The following is a 24,574-nucleotide window of genomic DNA, read 5'->3' as shown; positions in this document are numbered from 1 at the left end:
GGGAGAGTATTCCATCATAGTCCTGACTTGTGCCTTGTAGATGGTGGACAGGCTTTGGGGAGTCAAGAGGTGAATTACTCATCACAGGATTCCTAGTCTCTGACCTGCTCATGTGACGCTTTGCCCACAGTTGGCAGTTTGTGTCCTTTTTGTCCTACAGGATAATGAGTGGAAAGCACTTCTGGGTGAGGCGGGCGGAAAACAGGTGGCAGGAGGCACTTGTCTTGAGTTGTTTACATTCCCAGTGCACGATTTCCTCACGACTTGGCAGGGACTTTGAAAGGAAGAAAAGATACCGATTTAAGACCACTTCAAGAAGTACAAAATGGAGAAGGTACTGCATCTGAGGAGCTGCAGAGGGAAATCAGTTCATGTTGCGAGGGATTCCCGGTTTGCACTTTTGAAAATCTGGTCATTCTGGTCAGATGGGGTGAGCAGAGGCTTGTGTGGACCCTAAAGACTAGTTAAGCCAAATGGTGTGTTTCTGTGGTGTAAATGTTGTTTCAATTATAGGTGGGATGGGAGGCAAGAGAGATGGATAGATGGTTAGCCTCACACTTTGTCACAGAATTTTCAGATTTGAGATGCTATTTAAATGCAACATTTTTCAGGGCCCACCCCCTCCTCCTCCCCCTAAGCTGTCTCTCCATGAACCTTTTAAAAGCCTCTAATACCCTCCATGTGGTGATGGTGCTCCCACCATGATGTTAGATGGGAAGTCCCAGCCCCACATGAATCCAGGGTGTTCCTGTGTTGGAAGCTGAAAAGTGCAATCCATGATTTTGTATTTAATTTGAACCAACTCTCCCGCACCCCTCAACACTAGTGTTGTACGGAGAATTGATATAAATTCACATGCTTCAAACCAGAGCTCAGTATGGTTCACTTGTGCATTTTCGCATGTCCCAGAGAAGCAGGACTTGGACAAGGCTGAATGAGGAAATCAGCAAGGTCAGCATTGTCAATTCTGTAACTCAGCAATAAGCAGCATTAACTCAGATTTGATGTTTATGGGGATAATAAAAGTAGGACACCAATTACCAAGACAACAGCAACACCGGGTCCATCAGCATAAACATCAGTCCATTTCTACAAGGTTGCAATGCAATTTCATGCCTACAGATGCAGTGTCAATTATTCCAAGGAAGGGCTTGCACCTTTCCTAACTTCAAGATGTCCCAAACTGCTTCACAGCCAATGAAGCACTTCTGCAGCACAGTCACTTTTGTAATTAGGGGAACACGGCAGCCAATTTATGCACAGCAAACCCCTACAAACAACAATAAGACAAACTATCAATTAAACCATTTTTGTAATGTTGATTGAAAGATAAATATTGGCCAGGAGGCCAGGGAGAAGTCCCTTACTCTTCTTCAAATGGTACCCTGGGATCTTTTAGATCCACTTTAGAAGATGGGACCTTGGTTTATGGTCACGTCTGAAAGGCAGTGCCTTAGTGTAAAACTCCCTCTATACTTGATCTGGATTTTGTGCTCAGATTATGAGTGAGGCTTGAACTTATGACATTCTGACTCGAGATCAAGAATAAAAAGTGCCGATCATGGATCAGTAGTAGTGCTCCCACCTCTGACTTCAAAAATGTCCTTTAAAAGCCCATTCCAGGCTCTTCCCCTCCCTTGCTGATGCTTTGCAGTGTGGAGGACAATGAATAATACTTACATCAAAAAAAATTGCATTCAACAATTTATTTAGTTATAATGTACATCTTTCATTTCAAGATATGAAGTTACAATTTAATAATTACACCAATAAAGTCAAAGGAAATAACGACTAATCAAAATACAATGTAGCCCAAGTTGACAAATAATTAATGTCAAATATAATATTGGAACTCTGTCACAAAATGTTTAATCATCTATTTTCACAGTAAATTTTACTATATTTAAATGGAACAAGTACTTTAATGTATTAGTAACAACTCTCACCAAGACCCTCAAGGGTGAAGTTATCCCTGTATATTTTTCATGGTGTTTGCAGGGTTGGGGAGCTGGGGCACTGCTAGGCAGAGTTCTATACAATAGTCCACCATTATCCACTTTAACGGAAAATTAAGTGGGAAGAGCAAAGCTACAGGCCATATAAGATAGTCACCAAGAAATCCCATCTGGTTCATTAATGTCCTTTAGGGAAAGGTAATGTGTGTCCTTACCTGGTCTGGCCTACATGTCACTCCAGACCCACAGCAACGAGGTTCACTCTTAAAAATGCCCTCATAACAAGGGCAATTAGGGAGGGGTAATAAATGCTGGCCTAGCCAGCGACACCCACATCCCATGAACAAAAATTTAAAAATAATCCAGTTGGGAATTCAGATTAAACCTCTTTTCCCAGAGAGTGGGGAGAATGAGAAACTCGCTACCACCCAGAATAGTTGATTGCAAATGGCATAGATGCATTTAAGGCGTAACTAGGAAACACACAAGAGAGAAAGGAGTAGAGGAATATGCTGATGGGGTTAAATGAAGAGAGCTGGGAGAAGGCTTGTGTTGAACACAAATACAGGCACAGACCATTTGGTCTGTTTGTGTTGTAAAATGCTATATAATTCTATGTATCACTGATACATGTCATGGAAAAATAACCTTGTACCAATCTGCCATTATTACCCAAATAGGGTACCATATGCATTGCTCAATATTCAGAAACCTCAGGCTCCAGGTAAACAAGCATCTCCGCGTTTAGTCGATGTGCACCGCCAGAAAGAGACTACTTCAGGTGTGGCACTTGCTTTATCTTTCCCAAATCGGCTTATTCAGCCATCAAAAGGAGTGCAGCACATGATCAAATCTGACCTTGCCCAATTTCTAAGGTTGCATTCCCATCATCCCTCGCAGATGGAAGGATCCCAATCACCTGTCAATGTGCCATTGAAAATACATCGAGAGATTCTGATACATACTCTGTACTTAAACTTATTAATATGAAAAAAGATTTGCATTTATATAGCACCTTTCACAATCTCAGGATGTCCCAAACCACTTTGCAGCCAATTAAGTAGTTTTGAAGTATTGTATTAATTGCAATAAGAGCTTGTAATTGACTACATGAATAGTGTTAGAAACACCAGGAACAGCTCAGTTCTGGTGTGTGGTATTTGATACATAAAATCCCTGGAATTTTAAACATTCAAAATTTAGGGTATGGTGGGTTCAAAATGATTAAATTTCCTCGTTCGATCCTAAGTGTTCCAAATAAAAGTACACTTGCAAAATCAGCTAGTCAGCTTGTGAAACATCAAACATTTGCACTAATATGTTGTTAGAATTTACAGCATATTTCAATGGTCCTACACCTGCAATAAAAACACGATCACTAAGCAGGGAGAAGGTCACAACTGTAAGAGATGGCGCATGGTTTTTCTAAGGGACAGAGAATTGGGAGGGGTTCCTTCTTCACACAGGTTCCCAGCCAGTCTGGTTTTCCTATACCAGGAAAATTTACTCTGGATGTTGACCTCGCACAAAGTAAACTGTCATAAAAAGCATTAGATCTACAGCTCAACTGTGTGAAAATCCAAAAGCACTTCATAATGTTACATGGCGTTCTTTACTGCGATCAACTTTAACACATTTTATAAAAGGCACATCAACGCAAACTACCTTGCACAGGAATAAAGGTCATTCCAGTTTTGCCTTGCACCTCCTCCCATCTCACACTGCCCAGCAATTCCTCATCACATTGGCAAAATCTTCATCGTCTGCAATTCCAAGGCTGAGTCCCTCGTAATAAGTTTCAAATTCACAGTAAGTGACTTCATTGGAGCTGACGCAGCTCTCCTTTAACGTGTCCAGGAATGCTGCTCGGACTTGCTGCTCTGAACATTCTCCTGCAAAAGGATCGTAAAAGAGGACAATATTGAACCAGTGCTCGACAAAGAGTGCCGGTGGGGAGAAGCTGGGAGATGGGCAGCATGCAGAGAAACCTGCTGCCCGCCCATGGCATGCTGGCTCCAGAAGAAGGTGTGCCAGTGCTCAATGACTCTCCCTCAAGATTTCTCACACTCCCTGACGAGGGCTTCCCTCAACAATGATGTTGAAATGGGGCGCTCAGTGGAGCAAGAGGCCCAACGGCATCCAATCGCTTGATACCACAGTACACTGGTATTCCAAATTGTGTCCCAAAATCACGGGTGACCACAGTTATAGGGACACTTGTATGACAGGGCTAAGAGTTCAACATGCAAACAGCCCACATAAACAGAACAAGCGTCAGTCATATTAACGTTGCAGCAAGAATATGTTGGCTCCACACAATGCAAGTGTTTTTTTTTTGTGTAGTTGCATTGTATTTTGTTCCTGTCCCCCACCTATGTCTCACTGCATGCTTAATGTCCACGTCACTTCAAGAGATGCAGCATTAGTGTGCTACTACTGGCTATTTCATTTAAGTTCTGGCAGCATTCCTGACGCATGTGTACAGAGCGAGAGGGGGAATCTGTGAAATCATTTTTATTTTAAAAAGCACAGAACTTGATTCCAATGCATCGAGTGTCTGACAATGTCTTAATGTTTATGAATTTGGTGAGTTGTTCCATCATCAGGGAGGTATTCACTTGTGAATTTTTAAACTCACTGGACTGAATGTTCTTGGCTTTAGGATGGTGAGCTTGGAGGTGGGAGAGGCTGGGAAAATAGTGGGGGAGGCACACTGGGACAACTCCCCAATGCACTGCTGCTGCCAGGGAACTTCCCCATGGATGGGTTGTGAAGCAGATCAGGTGTCTGCTCCATGGAGGTTACCAGCCAATTAAGATGTTTAAGGCCCCAATTAGGGTCAATTTTGTGGCCTCGCCAGCATTTTTCCAGTGGTGGAGAAGCAACCCCCACCACCACAGGGAGGCCACTAGCTCAATGGAAGTGTCCACCCTGCAGCAGCCTGAGGAACCATCAGAGTCCCAAAGAGGAAGCTTCATGCCCCAAAGAGGTCGTCACCGGCAGGATAGGCCACATCAGGGGCCCAAACGATTTACCCGGAGGAGTTTCCTTCACTCCCAGGGGCTAATGGCCTCGCCCCTCTGAGGGTACCTTCACTATGAGGCTCGAGTCCCGACCCACCACAGCAGAGCCCACTCCTCCAGGCGAGGCTACCGAGGCTTCAGAACTGCCAGCACTCTGAATGAGCCGCCAACATCAGGACCCCGCTATGGGCGGCAGGATTGGTGACGGTCAATTAAGAGGCCACCTCCAGGAAAACTGCCGAGCCCGTCTTGCCGCTGGCAAGTGCGAGCTCGGGATTCCCATTCGATCCTGACATCGAGGTCCGGAAACCCGTGGTAAAATCCTGCCCATTGTCTTAACTGACTCAGTTATAATGTCCCTGACCTGGAGTCATCCTTCAGGCAAAGGGAGATAAGTCAGTAGCAGCTCCAGAAATTCCTCATGACTGTGCCCTTGTCAAAGCCGTTTTCAGTTATTTCAATAATGGCTTTCCTGTCCGTTGTGTAGTTAGTTTATGGGCAGTTTCCTGATGATTCTACAGTTCTCAGCTTCAGTCACTGGAGCAGCCCATACAGCCTACAACAGGACCTGAACAATATTCAGCTTTAGCCTCCTGACAAGTGGCAGGCAATGATCATACCGCCCAAATGTCAAGTATTAACAATCTCCAACAAGAAAAATCCCAAAAGCCTCTCTTTAACCTTCAAATGGTACCACATGAAGTCTCCCACCACCAACATCCTGGATCACCATACAACAGAGGTTTAACAGGACCCGTCGTATCAACATGGCTACCAAAGTAAGTCAGAGGCTGGGTCACCTCCGGCGAGTGATTCGCCTCCTGACTTCCCAAAGACCATCCAACATCTCCAAAGTTTAAGTCACAAATGTGATGGAATACTCACTACTTGCCTGGGTGGGTTCAGCTGCAACAATACTCAGGAAGCTGAGTACCATCTAGGTCAGAGAAGTCTGCTTGATTGGTGCCCTAGTCACTGGACTTGATATGAACCCTCTCCATTGTCAGCACACTGGGTGTATTATCCACTAGGATGCACTGCAGCAACTCAGAAATTGACTCTGACTGCACCGTATTTACCTGCGACCTCTAACACTGGAGCAAAAGAGATTGAGGGGAGATCTGATAGAAGTGTACATGATGACGACAGGTTTAGATAAGGTAGACAAGGAAAAGCTGTTTCCATTGGCTGAAGGTACATACAAGGACGAGGGGGACACAGGTTTAAGTTTTTGGGCAAGAGATGCGGGGATAATGTGAGGAAGAAGCTTTTTTTTTACGCAGCGAGTGGTAAGGACCTGGAACTCGCTGCCCATGAGGGTGGTGGAATCAGTGATGATCAATGATTTCAAAAGGAAATTGGATGGGCTCGAGGGAAATAAACTTACAGGACTGGCAGAGATAGAACGGGGGAATGAGACTGACTGGATTGCTCCACAGAGAGACAGCAAGAACTGAATGGCCTCTATGACTGAGAAGGACTAAATTACCTCCTGACTTGGGCACATAGTGCTGTTCCTTTGCTGCCCAGGAATTGCCCAACATCACATGGGACCACATGAACTGAAGCGATTCAAGAAGATGGCTTACCACCATCCTCTCAACTAAGGGCAATAAATACCAACCTCGCCAAGTCCCTCACCCCCATATCAATTTTTTAAAATCCAGCAAAGTTCGCTGATGAACTGGATGGTGATAGGAATCTTGTTTTGAGTCATGTGATGGATAAATCTGTCAAAGGGCACAACAAATCAGCAAACAGCATTCGGTCGATGTAATTGTGCTGTGTGTGAAGGACTAAACTCATGTACAATAGTATTACTCCATGTTCTTTCTGCCAAGTTCCTGACCAAACAGCAGCTCATAATTCTCAATCAGGTGTAAGTTCTGTTGAAGGTCCAATTTGCCCAGTGTTGTCTGAGGCTTTCTTGAGCAAAGGAGTCTAATGTGGACAGAGTCACTGACGTAGGGAACCCATTCCCGTAACTCTAATTAAAGTAATAATGAATACTTACTGACAGACGATGTACGTCATGAGCAGACCTTTAGTTTATTACCTGATAAGACTTTAGGGTGTTTCCTTCCACTGTAGAACTTGCTAATGTCATTCACAGAAATGCTACCAGTCTTATTTGGATCAAGCTTCATATAGGCCTGTGAAGATAAATAATGTTATAACTAAAGTAATATAAAAGGAGCTTAAAAAAAAGCTACAATATATTATCCAATGCAAAGAGATTTAATTATTTTATGTATTAAAAATGTATGCCAAATGCACCAGTGTCACACTTTGTTACTGATACAGTTCAATTATGTTTCAGAAAATCAACAAGAAACCAACCAACACATTCCAATCTGCAGTTATTTCACCAAAGAACAATTAAGCTTTGAGCGACCCCAGGTTGTGTTTGCTTATATCAAATTAACTTCCTGGTCTTAAAGGGACAGTCCAGCTTAAACATCACTTCAGCTTAACAGCAGAATAATAGTGTGTTTTATATAGTGTAAAATTTCAATTATAGAAGTAGCACATCCCCAAATTACAATGGAGCGAGCCTTTTGCTTACTGCTTACATTCCCACCTTGGACTCAGGAAGTCCCAGGTTCAAACTCCATTCGGGACAGTCCTGGTGAATGGAGACCGGACCTCCATCTTGGAATTCTGGGCTGAGGTAAAGCAAGGGTACTCGCTTCTGGTTGTTGTAGTGGTTTCCGCAACATATGGATGGAATATCCCTTAAAAGCCTCAACCGTATAGGGCTAACCACCCATTAGCTGCTTTATGTCACGCTTGCAGCCAATTTTTAAAATTTCACTCATGGGATGTGGGTGTCGCTGGCTAGGCCAGCATTTGTTGCCCATCCCTAATTGCCCTTGAGAAGGTGGTGGTGAGCTGCCCTTCTTGAACCCCTGCGGTTCATGTGGCGAAGGTACACCCACACAGTGCTGTTAGGGAGAGAGTTCCAGGATTTAAACGATTTGGAAGAAGTTTTCACTTTATGACTTATCAGACTGTTAATCAGGTAGTTTAATAAGTGATATCAGTTCTTCACCCATTAAAACAAACCCCTATGATCTTCCTTTACATTGACATCAATAAAGTATTGGGGTCCAATCCAATAGTACCTGTTTTATGCCACTGCACAAGTTAAAATAACTCCTTCTTAAAGTCTTACGCTTTAACTTTACCTGACCCAGTTGTGTGACTCATTCACGTGCATATCGGTGATCTCATTTGCTTACAAGACAGCAAGATTACTGCACTTCACAACTAGTTCATTGTCTGAAGATCATCAAGACATCCTGAGGATGTAAAATGCATTAGATGAATGCTTATCTTTATTAGTTGGGAGTATGAAGCTGAAAGGAAATGTCTCAAAATTATTTACGACCAGACGCCTGACTTAGACCCAGTTTATGGACTATCTCTTCTAACATATTAGTAGCGTGACAGAGAAAAGATAACAATCTTACTTTCCTAACGAACGCTTTACGAAATTCGTTCATTTCTCCAATGACAACTCGAATAAACTGGTAATAATCTGCTTCACCATCACCATCCTGGTCCAGTACAAGCCATATAGACTCAAAATCCTACAAAAAGAGGCAACGATTTTTAGCACACGCTAAAGTGTTATTTTAAATAACCTGCAGTCTGGAACATTCTCCTCGTTTTTGTTAAACTACATACATGGATGGGAGAGGTCTGGAGGGTTATGGACTAGGTACAGGTCAATGGGACTAGCGGAATAATATTTCGGCACAGACTAGAAGGGCCGAATGGCCTGTTTTCTGTGCTGTAGTGTTCTATGGTTCTAACACAATCTTGGAGCAGGTGGTGTCTAGTACTCCAGCATATCACAAAAAAAAATCAACCTCCCTATAAGGAATTCAGTAAAACAATTTAATAATTATTAGTGTCAGAGTAAATCTTTTAGATCACTTAGTAAATTGTTTTCACGCTTCTTTTGAAAAAATTGAAGACACCAAGGTCCATTGTGCAGGCTACACCAATAATGTGCGTATTAATAAACAGACAGTAAAATTGTATCAAATCTCGCCAAGCTGACATTTCTGAACCTCACCTCGAATCCTCTGACTGAGGCCAGCTTAGACTCGACTTGTGCTGCCTCATTCTCCCGAATGCAGAGACTCGTCCTCAACAACACTAAAGGTTTCATGGGAAACTATTCACACTTTGCTGTAGGAATTACCAGGGTAGGAACTCTGAGCTAATGCACGTTTGTCCCTAAATCTTTCATTTCCCTCCCATTTATTCCGCTCCTTCTCTCCTTTATAGTCTTTCTCACTTTCAAACTGAAAATCCTAATTGTCAACCAAATATCTAACTGTTATTTGGCCCCTCCATCCTCTCAGCCTTTATTCTTTCTGATCTGGTTTTCATTCACCTGCAGCCAATTAATGTAATTTTGCACCCAGCAAACACTTTCCTCAACTTTGTATTTATATAAATTTCTTTCTGCTCTGCGTTTGCACCACTGTTCCCCATTCCCCGAAGCTGTATCACCCTGTACTGCCTGCCTCCTAACTCTGTTCTCCACACCCCTCTTTTCTACCCCCTCCCCCCCACGAAAGCTCTACCCTCTTTTGCTCCCCCCCCCACTCCTCCCATTGCCCTCTGCTTGGCTGTTTCCCTACCTAACTCCCTGTCCCTCTTTTTAAATATAGATGAAGATTCTTTGGAAATGTACTTTCTCTTTTGGCGATAATTGTGTTTTATTTATTCCAATGTTTTCTATTGTGTTGTACAGGAGGCTCTCTTTTTTGAACTACAATATTCCGCCTCTAGATGTCAGTGTTTGAAGAAAAATGTCTGGGCACATCACTGCGATATGAGGTGTTTGTCTGGTACAATTGTGTTTTGTATGTCTCAGGAAAATGAACAGATGCTTTTTTGATTTGTTTTATTTTGTCTATATTCTTTCCTCCAGTATATATCTGTTCTAACAACTCTATGCAGAGATTTTTATAAACTAAGGATGTGATTGCACTGGAGGGGGTGCAGAGGAGATTCACCAGGATGTTGCCTGGGATGAAACATTTAAGTTATGAAGAGAGGTTGGATAGACTTGGGTTGTTTTCGTTGGAGCAGAGAAGTCTGAGGGGTGACCTGATAGAGGTGTACAAGATTATGAGGGGCATGGACAGGGTGGATAGAGAACAGCTGTTCCCCTTAGTTGAAGGGTCAGTCATGAGGGGACATAAGTTCAAGGTGAGGGGCAGGAGGTTTAGGGGGGATGTGAGGAAAAGCTTTTTTACCCAGAGGGTGATGACGGTGTGGAATGTGCTGCCTGGGAGGGTGGTGGAGGCGGGTTGCCTCACATCCTTTAAAAAGTACCTGGATGAGCACTTGGCATGTCATAACATTCAAGACTATGGGCCAAGTGCTGGTAAATGGGATTAAGTAGGTAGGTCAGGTGTTTCTCACGTATCGGTGCAGACTCGATGGGCCGAAGGGCCTCTTCTGCACTGTGATTCTGTGATATACACAAATGTGATAGAAGATTGGAAGAGGAGTTTATCAGAGTTTAAAATCGTATCACCATGGAAAACAGTGTTGCTGCTTTCATTAAAAACAGGCCTGTTAGAGAAGTGCTGTTTCTCTCTCTTGACCTGAATCAACCTGTTCATCTCATGGTTCAGGTGCTGGTGCATGGATTGAGGATTGGTTAACACACCGAAGACAGAGAGTCAGGATTAATGGGTCTTCTTCAGGTTGGAAAGACATAACTTAGTGGAGTGCCACAAGGATCAGTCCTAGGGCCTCAATTATTTGCTATCTATATTAATGACTTGGAGGAGGGGACAGTGTAACGTATCCAAATTTGCCAACAATACAAAAATAGGTGGGAGGACATGTTGTGATGAGGACATAAGGAATCTGCAAGGGAATATAGATAGGTTGAGTGAGTGGGCAAAAACTTGGCAGATGGATTTTAATGTAGGAAAGTGTGAGGTCTTGCACTATGGTAGGAAGAATCAAAAAGCGGACAATTATTTAAATGGAGAGAGACTCCAAAAAAGTGCAGCACAGAGGGATCTGGATGTTCTTGTGCATGAAACATAAAAAGTTAGCATGCAGATGCAGCAAGTAATTAAGGCGGCAAATGGAATTTTGGCCTGTATTGCTAGGGGGCTGGAGTTTAAAAATAGGGAAGTCTTGTTACAACTGTACAGGGTGTTGGTGAGGCCACAACTGGAGTACTGTGTACAGTTTTGGTCCCCGTATTTAAGAAAGGATATACTGGCATTGGAGGCAGTTCAAAAGAGATTCACTAGGCTGGGATGAAGGGGTTGACTTAGCAAGAACGGCTAAACAGGTTAGGCCTTTATTCATTAGAGTTTAGAAGAATGAGGGGTGATCTTATTGAAATGTAGAAGATTCTGAGGGGGCTTGACAGGGTAGATGTTGAGAAGACATTTCCACTAGTGGGGGAATCTCGAACTAGGGGACATAGTTACAGAATAAGGGGACACTCACTTAAAACTGAGAAGTGAAGGAATTTCTTCTCTCAGAAGGTCGTGAATGTCTGGAATTCTCTACCTCAGAGAGTTGTGGAGGCTAGATCATTGAGAGTACTTAAAGAGGAGGTAGATAAATTTTTGAAATATCGGGGAGTTGAGGGCTATGAGGAGCTGGCACGAAAGAGGAGTTGAGGCCTGTGGCAAATCAGCCATGAGCTTATTGAATGGCCGGGCAGGCTTGAAGGGCCGAATGGCCTACTCCTGCTCCTATTTCTTATGTTGTTATGGTCTTATGGTGCAGGGCAAATGATTCGCAAGTTTGCTAAGATACGTGCGAATGAGGACAGTTGTGGCATTTTTTAAATTCTTTCACAGGATGTGGGGTTTGCTGGCTGGGCCAGCATTTATTGCCCATCCCTAATTGCCCTTGAGAAGGTGGCGGTGAGCTGCCTTCTTGAACCGCTGCAGTCCATGTGGCGTAGGTACACCCACAGTGCTGTTAAGGAGGGAGTTCCAGGATTTTGACCCAGCAACAGTGAAGGAACGGCGATATATTTCCAAGTCAGGATGGTGAGTGGCTTGGAGGAGAACTTCCCATGCATCTGTTGCCCTTGTCCTTCTAGATGGTAGTGGTCGTGAGTTTGGAAGGTGCTATCTAAGGAGGCTTGATGAGTTTCTGCAGTCCATCTTGTAGATGGTACACACTGCTGCCACTGTGTGTTGGTGTTGGAGGGAGTGAATGTTTGTGGATGGGGCACTAATCAAGTGGGCTGCTTTGTCCTGGCTGCTCGACTATTGCAAGTAAATCTTGAGATGTTGGAAGAATGAGCAGGTATCTGGGAGAACATGAGTTCAAATCCCACCTTAGCATTTTGAGGACATGAATTCAGTTTCAAAAATATGTACATAAAATAAATAAAATATGGAAATAAAAAGCTGGTATCGGTAAAAGCAAAGCTGCTGAATTGTCATGAAAAACCCAACTGGTTCAACTAATGTCCTTTAGGGAAGGAAACCTGCCATCCTTGCCCAGTCTGATATACAGGTGGCTCCAGTCTCACAACAATGTGGGGCTGACTCTTAATTTACCTCTGAAATGGCCTAGTGAGGTCCTCCTGATAAATCAAACATTGCACCACTTAGAGATGGTCAATAAATGGCAGCTTTGCCAACGACACCAAGATCATGAGGATGAATTTCAAAGAGAGTACTTTCATATCTCGGAACACAATGTTTAATCTTCTCACTTTTACATTAGAGCAGCGTTACATACACCTCTTGAGTGCTCATGAACAGCTATCAACCCTCCATAAACTTGAGGTCGCCAAAAAACACTGTTGCCCATGTCCTAAGGCGCACCGAGTGCCATTCACCCATCACCATTGTGTTCACTAACCTACAATGGCACCCTGTCCTGCATTTTAAAATTTTCATTCTTGTTTTCCAATCCCTCCATGACCTCGCCCCTCCTGATCTCTAATCTCCTCCAGCCCCACCCCCCTCCGAGGATATCTGCACTCCTCTAACTCTGGCCTCTGGTGCTTCCCTGATTTTTTTTTGCTCCACCTACAGGTGCCTCCAGCTGCCTATACCCTAAACTCTGGCAATCCCTCCTAAAACCTCTCTGCCTCTCTCTTCTCCTTTAAGACGCTCCTTAAAGCCTATCTCTTGGATCAAGCTTTTGGTCACCTGTCCTTATAGCTACTTATGTGGATCAGGGTCAGATTCTGTCTGATAAATCGCCCCTCTGAAGGGCCTTGGGATGTTTTACAATGTTAAAGGCACTAGATAAATGCAAGTTGTTGTTTGTCCTGACCTTATTGGACAGCTCCAAGTGGAACTCCTTCAGACCTTGTCTTAATTCCATTTTCTGCAGCACCCCACCTCCACACTGATCACGCTGGTGAAAAAACCTCACCAAACCTGTCATGGTGAGAACTCCTCTCTTCTTGAGCTTCTCTTTCAGCAGTCCTGAGTAAGAGCAGCAAAAAAACAAATTAAATTTGAATTTCTACATGCAGCAGAACTTCTGTTTATTATTTTCTCAAACTTCTTTAACTAAATTTACTAAGAATACCAGCAGCTCTTCTGTGGCCGTGCTCATAAGTTCTGAGTCACGAGTCTTTAATTGCAAGGCTTAACTGCTAACCTGGGTCTGCTTGGTTAGGCCCTGGGGAGAATCTTGGTACCTGTAGCAGAGATAGTCAACTATAGATCAACATCTTGTTTGCAAAATTTAAGACCCGGGTTAGATCTAGTGGCGTCTTACAGTTCACTCAGAGACTCTGAGTTGCTCTGGTAACATGCACTTTTCACGTGCATGTTGTAGCCTGGAGCCATGGATAGCGATGGTCGAGGCTCCAGCGTTCTTTCCATCACATAGCTGACCAGGAATCTCTCCCGCTGTTACTGCCTGTCACTGGTAGAAGGATTTACAGGCTTATACTCGAACTGTCTGGCTATGTTACGAGCGCACCTTCCTTGGCCATCAAGTCCTAGGGTGGGGCTCGAACCCTGGACTTCTGGCTCGGAGGCAGGAATGCTACCCAAAGACCTCAGATCTGGTAGGAACACCAATGTTACTGGCGTATAGTCCTGGTGCTCTGCAACAAAATATATTTTCTTCCCATATTTCTATGTTTTCTTTCACTCTCATCCATCTAGCCCACAAATCACACGCAACTCCAATCTCTTTGAATGCATCTCTCCTACTTGTTGATTTTCTGTTTGAATTCGTCAGATCTCCTCAAAGCAGTGAAGGTTAATGGGAGATTCAATAGAGAGTCTTCAAACTTATATGGGGGTTTTGATAGATTAAATAGCGTGAAGCTGTTTCTACTTTTCAGGAGGTCACAAGATGTAAGGTAATTGGCTAAAGAGCCAAAGAGGGATAAGGAAACATTTTTTTTTTATTTTAAAAATGGCCAACAAAACTCAAGGCATCCAGGACCTGGAGAAACAACAACTGAGGTAAGGAGAGCTGCCCGATTTGCTAAACTCTCAGCAATACTTTACACTGCGAGATGGATGGCTAAAACTTTTCAAATCACCAGGTGTCAAGACTGCTCATGTATTTTAAACAGCCACATGCAGTGGGACTTAAGTAGACCTACAGGTTGCCAAAGTTCAAACACCAAGGATTAACAAACATCTGCTACATTCCTGAGTTTTTACGGGGGCATTAACTTTGACAGCAGCAAGTTGTTGTGATCTGGAATGTGCTGCCCGAAAGGGCGGTGAGAGCAGATTTAATAGTAACTTTCAAAAGGAAACTGGATAGCTACCTGAAAAGGAAAAGTTTGCAGGACTGTGAGGAAAGGGCAGGGGGACTGCCCTTTAAAAGGGGTGGAATAGGCATGATGCTGCCACTGTGCATCAGTGGTGGAGGGAGTGAATGGTTGTGGACGGGGTGCCAATCAAGCGGACAGCTCTGTCCTGGATGGTGTCGAGCTTCCTGCACTCATCCAGGCAAGTGGAGAGTATTCCATCACACTCCTGACTTATGCCTTGTAGCTGGTGGGCAGCCTTTGGGGAGTCAGGAGGTGAGTTACTTGCTGCAGGATTCTGTGAGAAAACGTTATATAATGAAAAAGTTTTAAATTTATAAAACGTAGCGTTTGTTTTTATAATTTGATGAATGTGAAAGATAAAGGCCAATCATTGCAGACAGCTCAGTTGTGGATAGTTATTTACTCTTTTTGCATCACAGGTGTATCCTCTAATCTTCACCTTGCACAGACATAACGGTATTTCTGTCATCGATCTCCTGCTTACTCAAAGCTGGATTACTGCTGGTTCTGTAGCAAATTAATTCAGAGAAAAGAAAAGTTGCATTTTAAATCAAGTAAAAACAGGCTAGAACATAAATATTTTGTAAAGGTATCTGCAGTTAGAAACGAGTCTTCATATTCTAGTTACTAAATTCAATTATACATTCTGATGCTGGTGTGTTTTTTTAAATCAACTTGCGGGACATGGGCGCCGCTGGCTAAGCCAATATTTATTTCCCATCCCTAATTGCCCATTGAGAAGGTGGTAGTGAGCCGCCTTCTTGAACCGCTGCATTCCATGTGGTGTAGGTACATCCACACAGTGCTTTTTTTTTCTTAAGTGACCTGATACAACTGAGCGGCTGGCTATTCTATTTCAGAGGGCAGTTAAGAGTTAACCACATTGCTGTGGGTCTGGAATCATGGATGGAAATTTCCCCCCATCGGTTGGGGGGGGGGGGGGGGTTGTGCAGTAGCGGGTGCAGACCTGATCGGCACCCCCAATTGGGTCCACACCGCCATTTTGTGCGCTCCTGGAAGTGCTGTGCACTCCCTGTGCAGGCCGGGGGGGTGGGTGGGGGGGGTGGTTCCCTGAGTCCCGGAGTGCGGTCTTTCACGCAAGTATGCGAAAGAGCGCAGAAATCTCCCTGAGGCACGGAGGTGCCTCAGGGAAATTACTTTCACTTATGAAACATTGATTAAAGGTAAACAAAAATTTTAAGGACGTGTCCCCTCATGTGAAACTGTCAAATGAGCCGGGATATGTCCCTTAATTCTATTAAAAACTTTTAAAACACTTTAAAAATGTTCAAGAAACCTCATCCCGCTTGTGGATGAGGTTCCTTGAAAAACGCGAAGGCCGTCTGGGCTCGTCGCCTGCCCCCCGCCAACCTTAAGGTTGGACGGGCAGCTCGGTTTATTAGTTTAATTGATATTTAAATGGTCTTAATAGGCCTTTGACAGTTCGGCGGGCGCGCAGCTGAGTCGGCGCCCGCCGAGCTGAAAATATAAATGACACGCGATGACGTTGGGCGGGTGTCCCGACATCACCACGTGTCATTTTACCCCTCGACGAGCAGGCCCCGCCCCCACTCGCCAAGCCGAAGATTCTGCCCCATGTGTAGGCCAGACAGGGTAAGGATGGCAGATTTCCTCCTCTGAAGGACATTATCGAACCAGATGAGCTTTTACGACAATTCGATAGTTTTAAGGTCATTATCAATGAGACCAGCATTTTATTCCACATTTATTAATTTACTGATTTTAAGCTCCCCCAGCCACCATGGTAGAATTGGAACTGATGTCCGTGGAATATTAGACTCTGGTCTAATATCTCTGGGTCTCTGGACTAATAGTCCAGTATCATTATTGCTACTCTACTGTGTGCCTATCTGTTCTCTCTGCAGTGCCTGGGGATGTTTTTCTACATTAAAGGCACTATATAAATGCAAACAACCTTGGCGTCCTATTTGACTCCAAGCTGAGCTCCCAACTCCACATCCTTATCATGACCAAGAATGCCTACTTCCACTTGCATAATATTGCCCATCTCAGTTCATCCACTGCCCAAAGCCCACTTTGAACCCAGGTTCAACTATTCCAGCAGACCCATGTGATTCAGTGTCAAAGTTTTGTTTGATAACGTGAAGCACTCTGGGACATCAAAGAGGTAGGTTTTAAGGGATGTCTTCAAAAGGAAACCATCCTATCTAGGGCAGAAGCCTAAAACAGAGTTATCAGACTGGTGACAAGACTGCCCTTGTAATTTAAACAGCCACACACAGCAGGACTTGGGTAGTGAGGTTGGGTTTCCCAGTCTATCACACCCACACCGCCTTTGAAATTGTTAAGATTCTTCAAAACAATTTAACACTGGAGGGTTGAATTCACTTCAAAGCAAATACCACAATAGAAATTGCATTCACATTCACTTTGTCACACTGTTAAAAGATTCACTTCAAAAGTAAAATACTGCAGGTCCTGGAAATCTAAAAAACACAGAAAATGCTGGAAATATTTAGCAGATCTGACAACCTGTGCAGAGAGAGAAACAGAGTCAGTGTTGCCAATCAATGACTTTTCAGTAGTGTGCGATCCAAACTCATTTGATAGCCCTGTTTAGACTCTGCCCTAGATGGAGTGGTCTCCTCGTTTTTGTACGCTTCTTAAAACCTTCCTTGATGGCATCCTGAGGCGTTCACTTTATTAATCTCTGTGACTTATTACTTCCTATATTGAGCTTTGTAGAAGAGCTGAGGATGATAAAAGATTCCTCGAGTACTTACAGCAATGAGTGCTTTGCCATTTCATCAATGCCAATGATCCGTAAAGTTAATAACGGTTTCTCTTGAATACTTGTTGGGAGACCAACATGTTGTGCGGTCAGAAAGGTCAGATTCGCACCCTAGCACAGAAAAGAAACAAAATGAAAAATGTCACCACTGTACACGAGCTAAAGTACAACCAATATTTTTTTTAATTCATCCCCAGACATCGCTGGCAAGGCTGACATTTAATGTCCATCCCTAATTGCCCTGTGAAGGTGGTGGTGAGCCTTCTCCTTGAAGGCTCTGCAAGGCCAGACCCAACCATGTTGGCATGAACTGGAGTCACATGTAGAGCGCATTGTTTAAGGATGACATGATTCCTTCCCTCGAAGAACATTAGTGAACCATTTGCTTTCTTACAACAATTTGAAAGACTATACCCTCCACTTAAAAAGGTAAAATGGCAAATCATACATGGATTTTAAAGGTTATTAATGAATGTCAATAAACCCATGGAGAGACAAATGGAATTCCTGTTGTTGGAACCAGAGGCTGGATCTACAAGAGTGAAGAGATAATGTTAAACTTGGTTGTCCAACTTGGCTCAAAGGGCAACATTCTTGCATCCAAGTCAGAGAGTTGTGGGTTGGAGTGTCATTTAGAGACTTGAGCAGAAAATCCAGGATGACACTTCCAGTGCAGTACTGAGGTATTGCTGCACTTTTGGAGGCACCATCTTTAGTAGTAGACATTGACAGAGACCCCAACGACCTGCTCAGTCGATCAAAAAGACCCAATGATACCATTTCGAAGAGGAGTAGGGAAGTTACCCCAAGTGTCCTGGCCAATATTTATCTTTCAAACAATATTACTGAAATAAATGATATGACCATTGCCTCATTGCTGTTTAGGGGAGCTTCGTCTGTGCAATCAGCTGTGCCATATTTCCTAGATTACAGCAGCCACTACACTTCAAATATACAGTGACTGTAAAGTACTTTGGGATGTCCTTAGGTCATGAAAGGTGCTATATAAATTGAAGTTTTTCTTTTTGAGTTAGCCTGAAGGTGGAGTACTCTGTACAATTTTGTGCACAACGCCAAAGCAATGGAAAAGATGCAGTATGGAATCATTAGGATGTCGCCAGGAGCGAGGAGAGATTTGAAAAGTCACGTTGGCTAAAAAGTGGAATTCTCTGCCACAAAGCCATTACTGAAGAACTGATTCTTTTCAAAGGGAATTGGACAGTTGCTTTAAAAGAGAAATACTATAAACTAAGAGATTACAGTACCAACAGGAAAGGGGAAAATGACATTAGAATTATTGAGAAAAACAGGGATGCAGATTTGATGGGCTGAATGGCCTGTATGCTGTGAAGTTCTGCTACCTACCACATGGAAATCTCCAACATCATATTGCCTTCTCTTTCTCCTCCCATACTGATGACAGTAAATGCCCCTTTGAATGAACGGAAGTGCTTTCGTCCTGAGAGAAAAAAAAATCCAATTTTACCTTCAAGTCTGAGAGATTGTAAAGGAACACAGTTGTCAAAGCAGAGGGTAAAGATACAGGTCAGTTCCCAGTGTTGACACTTCCGTATATCCTCTGAGAGATGTTTTGTGATTTGCAGGACTACAGGGTGAAGCCATGCACATTCCATCAAATGGCCAAGTACAGGAGTGTCAGACATGGGAACGTGTGACAAATCAGAAGTCTAACTTGTTTCTGATCACATAAGATTCTTGAAGTAAATTTCTGTGGATTTCTCCTGCTTGAAGATGTCTGGTGTGACGTATTTAATTATCTTCTGAAGTGACATGGGCAAAAATAGTGGAGATCCTACCTGCAATCCAGAGACAAATAAATGGTGGATTGTGCACCCAGGGCACATTTTCACAGATTACCCTGAGTATTAGGTTTTTCTTGTGTAAATAGATATGGCTTCGTCTCTTGGAGCTGCCTTGTGTGTTCGGCAGGGAAAAAAAAAACTACCTCAGCTGTGGCTCAATGCTAGCACGCTCCCATCTGAGTCTGAAAGTCATGGGTTTGAATCCTACTCCAGGGAATTCAGGAAAAAAGTCTAGGCTGAGACTCCAGTGTATACTGAGGGAGTGCAGCACTGTCGAAGGAGCCATCTTTCAGCTGAGGTGTTAATCTGAGATCCTGTCTGCTCTCTTAAGCGAATGGAAAAGATCGCAAAATCACTATTTTGCAGAGCAGGGGAAGTCTCCCTTGTCTCCTGGTCAATGTTTAGCCCTTAAATTCAAACACTAAAACAGATGATCTGATCAGTTATTTCACTGCTGTTTGTAGAAACTTGCTGCGCGCAAATTGTTGCCTTGGTTCCCTATATCATACAGTGCGTACACCGCCCTAGGTAATAGTACTTAACTGGCTATGAAGCGCTGAGGTCATGAAAGACACTAAACAAACTCAGGTTCTTTTCTTCTTTCCAGAGAGGCCCGAATCACAGTAAACTCAACAGATATAGTGATGCATTCAATCAGAAGCATAATTTCACAACAGCTGTTTCTTTATTCAGTCTCAGATACTTGTCACGGGCGAGCAAATGATTATTGTGGACCAGAGTGAGAAAAAATAAACAGTTCCATGATCCAGCTCCAAAGAGATGAAACTAGATCACCCAACCATACAAATCAGGCACATTCTTGGGACGCCTAATCTGAACATAAGAAATAAGAGCAGGAGCAGGCCATTCAACCTATCGAGGGTGCTCTGCCCTTCAATCTGATCATGGCTGACCTTCAGCTTCAACTCCACTTTCCTGCCTGCTCGCCATAACCCTTGATTCCCTGAAGCACCAAAAATCTGTCCAGCTCAACCTTAAATATATTCAGCGATGGAGCATCCACGACCCTCTGGGTTAGAGAATCTGTGCTCTAAATATTTATTTCCTGTCTTATACAAGAGGGCGTACCTGTTTTTCCCAAACTGGCGATATTCGTACACCGTTATAGACTTATCGAAAGCAAAGAAAAAACCGATTAGCTCTCTGCACGCATCCCGTCCATTCCTGTTAAAGAAAGAAGTGCATCCAAGTTAGGCGGGTTCCTCAGCCACGCAGTGAGGTGATATTGGTACGAAGCCTTGCGAGACCAGAGTGTGGATTGGGCCATAATCTCAATAACATGGAGCTGTAGCCTTAATTGTCCGAACCCTCTTTACTAGCGAGACTCTATACCAGCAGCGAGACCACAAAAATTAACCCTAAATTATCCTTAGATGGAAAGAATGGAGCATATAAAATTTACAGAGATATGAATGACCAAAGTGGCTCCTATAGGTGATCCACAGTCCCTATGAGCTGGAGTGTGCCCGCACAATATATAAAAGCATCAAGTACTGTGATCAAACGGGCAATTGTCACCTTTGATAGAAACACTCAGCAGAACAGGCAGCATCTGCGGGGAGAGAAACAGAGTTAACACTTTAGGTTGTTTGAACCAGTAAATGTTTGCAGCTCTAACAGCTGCAAAATTTGATTCCGTGGCAAAGCTGGAGCTTGCACTACAAAAGCCTATGACCCTCAAAATGGTGTACGCATCACTTCCGGTCACGGCCCACGCAGCACCCCATGCTGGGGAGGGCGATTGCACAGATGTGTCATACGGGTGCTGGAAGCTTTCACAGTGGGCAGGTCGTAACATCAAGCTGCCTCTCAGGATCCTGTCAACCACTGTGGAGGGATTTATTTATCAGGCAGCACCAAGCGGATTATCTGACTTTCAATGGGTGGGACAATAAACTCCATCAGACCCTGGCTTCAACAACATCCCAGGCTAATTTTCTGAACGGTAAGCAGTAAATGAACAGGAGCAAAAACAGTGGATTTTCAATAACTGAATACTTAAATATACCTCCCCTAGATACAGGAAACAACAAAGGCGCTAAAGTAAAACTGAAGCTTGAAATATGGTCCCTCTCTTTAAAAAACCTCTTTTGGTCACTTCTCCATATCTCTCCTCCTTTGGTTTGATGTCTGGTTTTACTTCACACTTCAGCTCCTTACCTTGGGACATTTGCTGCGTTTAAAGCAATCTAGTTACTATTGTTCTTGTTATGTGGGTGTCCCTCCTGACTGACTCAATACAGAAGCTATAGAAAGGGATGCTGCTCAACAGGAAGCTTGAGCAACAAGACCTCACCTTTTGATTAACTTTCTGGGCTCAACTCTGATTTCTATAATGTCGTACCATAACTACTGTTCCAATTTTCTCAGACAGATGATGGTAATGGTTCTGCTGTTGCCATTGACACATCCTCTAGACTCATCTTTTATTTCTTTATTCATCCCATTACCATCTCCTTCTGCCTTGCACTATCATCCCTTTTGTAATTTAATCTCTCCTGCCATCGACCCTATCACAGACTTTCGTTTTTTTCCTCTCTCCCCTTCCCTCCGCCACTGCCAACTTTTCCCAGGTTCTGTACTTGCTTAAAAACTGCTAAATCTTCAACTTTTTCCAGTTCTGTTGAAAGATCATTGACGTGAATTTTAACCCGTTTCCCTTGCCTGGCTTGCTGAGTGTTTCCAGCATTTTCCGTTTTCATTGCAGAGACTCTGGGCAGCTCCATGAGGGTTTCAGAAACATTTGCTGAGTTGGGTGAAGACTGCCACATATATAAAAAAAACCACCTGCTGCAGCAACAATGCAAGTCTATCAAATGGACTACAATAGAATCAGTCAATACACCTGACTCCTTGATTCCCAGGAGTCCACACAAATAGAACTGCCATTTAGAGTACAGTTTGAAGACATCTCCTAGCTTGCCTATCGGGTGAAGCTACAAAACAGGACTACTCACATGCCAAATAGCATAAGCAGCAAGCGTTAGACAGAGCCAAGCGATTCCACAACCAACGAATCAGATCTAAGCTTTGCAGTCATGCCACATCCAGTCATGAATGGTGGTGGACAATTAAACAACTCACTGGAGGAGGGTCCAGAAATATCCCCATCCTCAATGATGGGGGAGAGTTAATGTCTCACATCAAATATGACTTCTTCAGAACTCAAGTTCTGAATAAGTCATATTCAACTCGAAATGTTAACTCTGTTTCCCTCTGTGTAAGATGTTTCTCTTGCTCTCTGTCCTAAATGTCTTACATTTGAATCTCATTCTAGACTCCTCAATTACTGGAAACAGTCTGTTTCTATTTACTCTATTCCATCCCTTCTTGATGAGGAAGGCCATTCTGATCGTCCAACGTCATTTATTTACTTCTCCCAATGCAAAATTCAATGGTTGCTCAATCGCTTTCCGCATTCTCTGAGAACGTGCAATTTCTTGACATTGAATACACATGCTGCAACTTTTAAAAGAAAAGCAATACTGAAATTTTATTGGGCCAAATAACTCATTAATCACATATAGTAACAATGGTGAAAAATTTGACAAGATTGCAGTATACCTTGAAATAATCCGGGCATCGAAGCGCAACTTGTTTGACAGCAGACTTTCTGTCAACGTTGAACTTGTCTTTACCCTATTGAGGCAATAAATATCAGGCACTTATAAATACAATAAATGATTTCAGGAGAATCTCTACTCAGAGCGGGTGGAATGTCGAACTCGCGACCACAGGGAGCAGTTGAGGGAAATAGCATAGATACGTTTAAGGGAAGCTGGATAAGTGCATGAGGAAGAAAGGAGCAGAAGGATGTGCTGATGGAGATGGATGGAGAGGGGCGGTAGGACTTCACACGGAGTTGACAACCACACGCGCAAACCATTGTCTTACGAGAGGGGAGGCTGCCACAGAGGTAGTAGGAGGTTCAGGTGGAGCATAAACTTAGGCAGGGATCCGTTTGCCCATTTCTGTGCTGTAAATACATTGTAATTTACAAAACAAACCTAAGTGGGATGTTGAAAGCAAAATAGTGCAGATGCCGGAAACCTGGAACGAAAACATAAAATGCTGGAAAAACTCAGCCGGTCTGGCAGCATCTGTGGAGCGAGAAACAGAGTTAACGTTTCGAGTCCATATGGCTCTTCTTCAGGGCTAAGAGAAGTAGAAATGTGATGGATTTTATACTGTTTAAGAGGGGGTGGAGCAAGTGAAACAATATAGAAGGTCAGGGATAGGTGAGAGCTCAGGAGACATTACAAAGATGTCATGGACAAAAGGCAAAAGGAGTGTTAATGGTAGTGTTAAAGTCTAAAGAAGGTGCTGAGAGTGGTAGAATGTGTTAATAGCAGAACAAGTAGGATGTTGTTTATAACACCAGAAGAATGGGGGAGAAATTAAAAAACTGTCTTTTGATCTTTGGGATCAGTCCAGTTCCAGTATTGGGATAATCCCATGTTCCTAAGGGCTCTGGGATATATGAGACAGAGGGAGAAGTTAGTTGGTGATGCATCATTGCTAACCATGCTCTTGTAGAATATCCCTAATTGTCTTTGTTGGGATTTAAGATCCCATTTTCCCTTGAAAATGGCCACAAGGTTTTCTGTTTTCCTCACATCTCCCCAAGAGTCAGCATCACCTGTGATTAGGGAGGATAGCCAGAAATGGTACTGTCTAATGGAGAGTGCGAGCAATGATGGATCTCAGGACCTTTCCTTTATATTCCTGTAACAGTGTTACTTCACAACCATTAAGTAGTGTCACTTATCAATCCAGGGATGCAGGACGTTCAAGGGAGCTCTAATTTTGGCCTCTCGTGCATCCTCAATTTTCACTGCTTTACCTGGTGGCCAGGACTTCAGCTGCCAAGACCATAAATACTGAAATTCCCTAAGCCTTTCTGCATCATCTCTTTCATCTCCTTTAGGTCGCTTCTTAAAACTTACCTTTGACCTAGTATCATTATATATCCTTATGTGGCTCAGTATCAAATTTTGTTTGATGATGTTCCTATTAAGAGCCTTGGACAGCCTCAGGATATCCCAAAGCATTTTACAGCCAATGATATACTTTTTTTCTTTGAGTGTAGTCACTGTTGTAACAAAGCAGCCAATTTGCACACAGCAGGATCCCACAAATGGCAATGTGATAATGACCAAGTAATTTGTTTGTTATGTTTGTTGAGGAATGAATATTGGTCAGGA

At 43.3% G+C, this 24,574-nt stretch overlaps 1 protein-coding gene across 5 annotated transcripts in view; it reads right to left on the bottom strand.

Moving 5' to 3' along the window:
* Window positions 1-1,693: 1,693 nt before the first annotated feature.
* The window catches only part of caps2 (calcyphosine 2), a 43,503-nt gene continuing 20,622 nt past the window's right edge, over window positions 1,694-24,574 (bottom strand). For 4 of the 5 annotated variants that reach the window (XM_078567740.1, XM_078567744.1, XM_078567741.1 and 1 more), the window contains 9 exons: window positions 22,935-23,009; window positions 20,439-20,534; window positions 18,892-18,985; window positions 17,519-17,637; window positions 15,193-15,260; window positions 13,280-13,434; window positions 8,452-8,571; window positions 7,035-7,131; window positions 1,694-3,847 (listed from right to left, as the gene is read on the bottom strand). In XM_078567740.1, the coding sequence (XP_078423866.1) occupies window positions 3,672-3,847; window positions 7,035-7,131; window positions 8,452-8,571; window positions 13,280-13,434; window positions 15,193-15,260; window positions 17,519-17,637; window positions 18,892-18,985; window positions 20,439-20,534; window positions 22,935-23,009 (1,000 nt within the window). In that variant the 3' untranslated portion in view covers window positions 1,694-3,671. The remainder of the gene's footprint in view (window positions 3,848-7,034; window positions 7,132-8,451; window positions 8,572-13,279; window positions 13,435-15,192; window positions 15,261-17,518; window positions 17,638-18,891; window positions 18,986-20,438; window positions 20,535-22,934; window positions 23,010-24,574) is intronic. The other variant, XM_078567742.1, reaches the window with a different exon arrangement.

The sequence above is a fragment of the Cetorhinus maximus genome, chromosome 22 (assembly GCF_964194155.1).
Source record: "Cetorhinus maximus chromosome 22, sCetMax3.hap1.1, whole genome shotgun sequence".
In the NCBI taxonomy this organism is placed as follows: Eukaryota; Metazoa; Chordata; class Chondrichthyes; order Lamniformes; family Cetorhinidae; genus Cetorhinus; species Cetorhinus maximus.
This window is presented reverse-complemented; position numbering and strand designations above follow the sequence as displayed.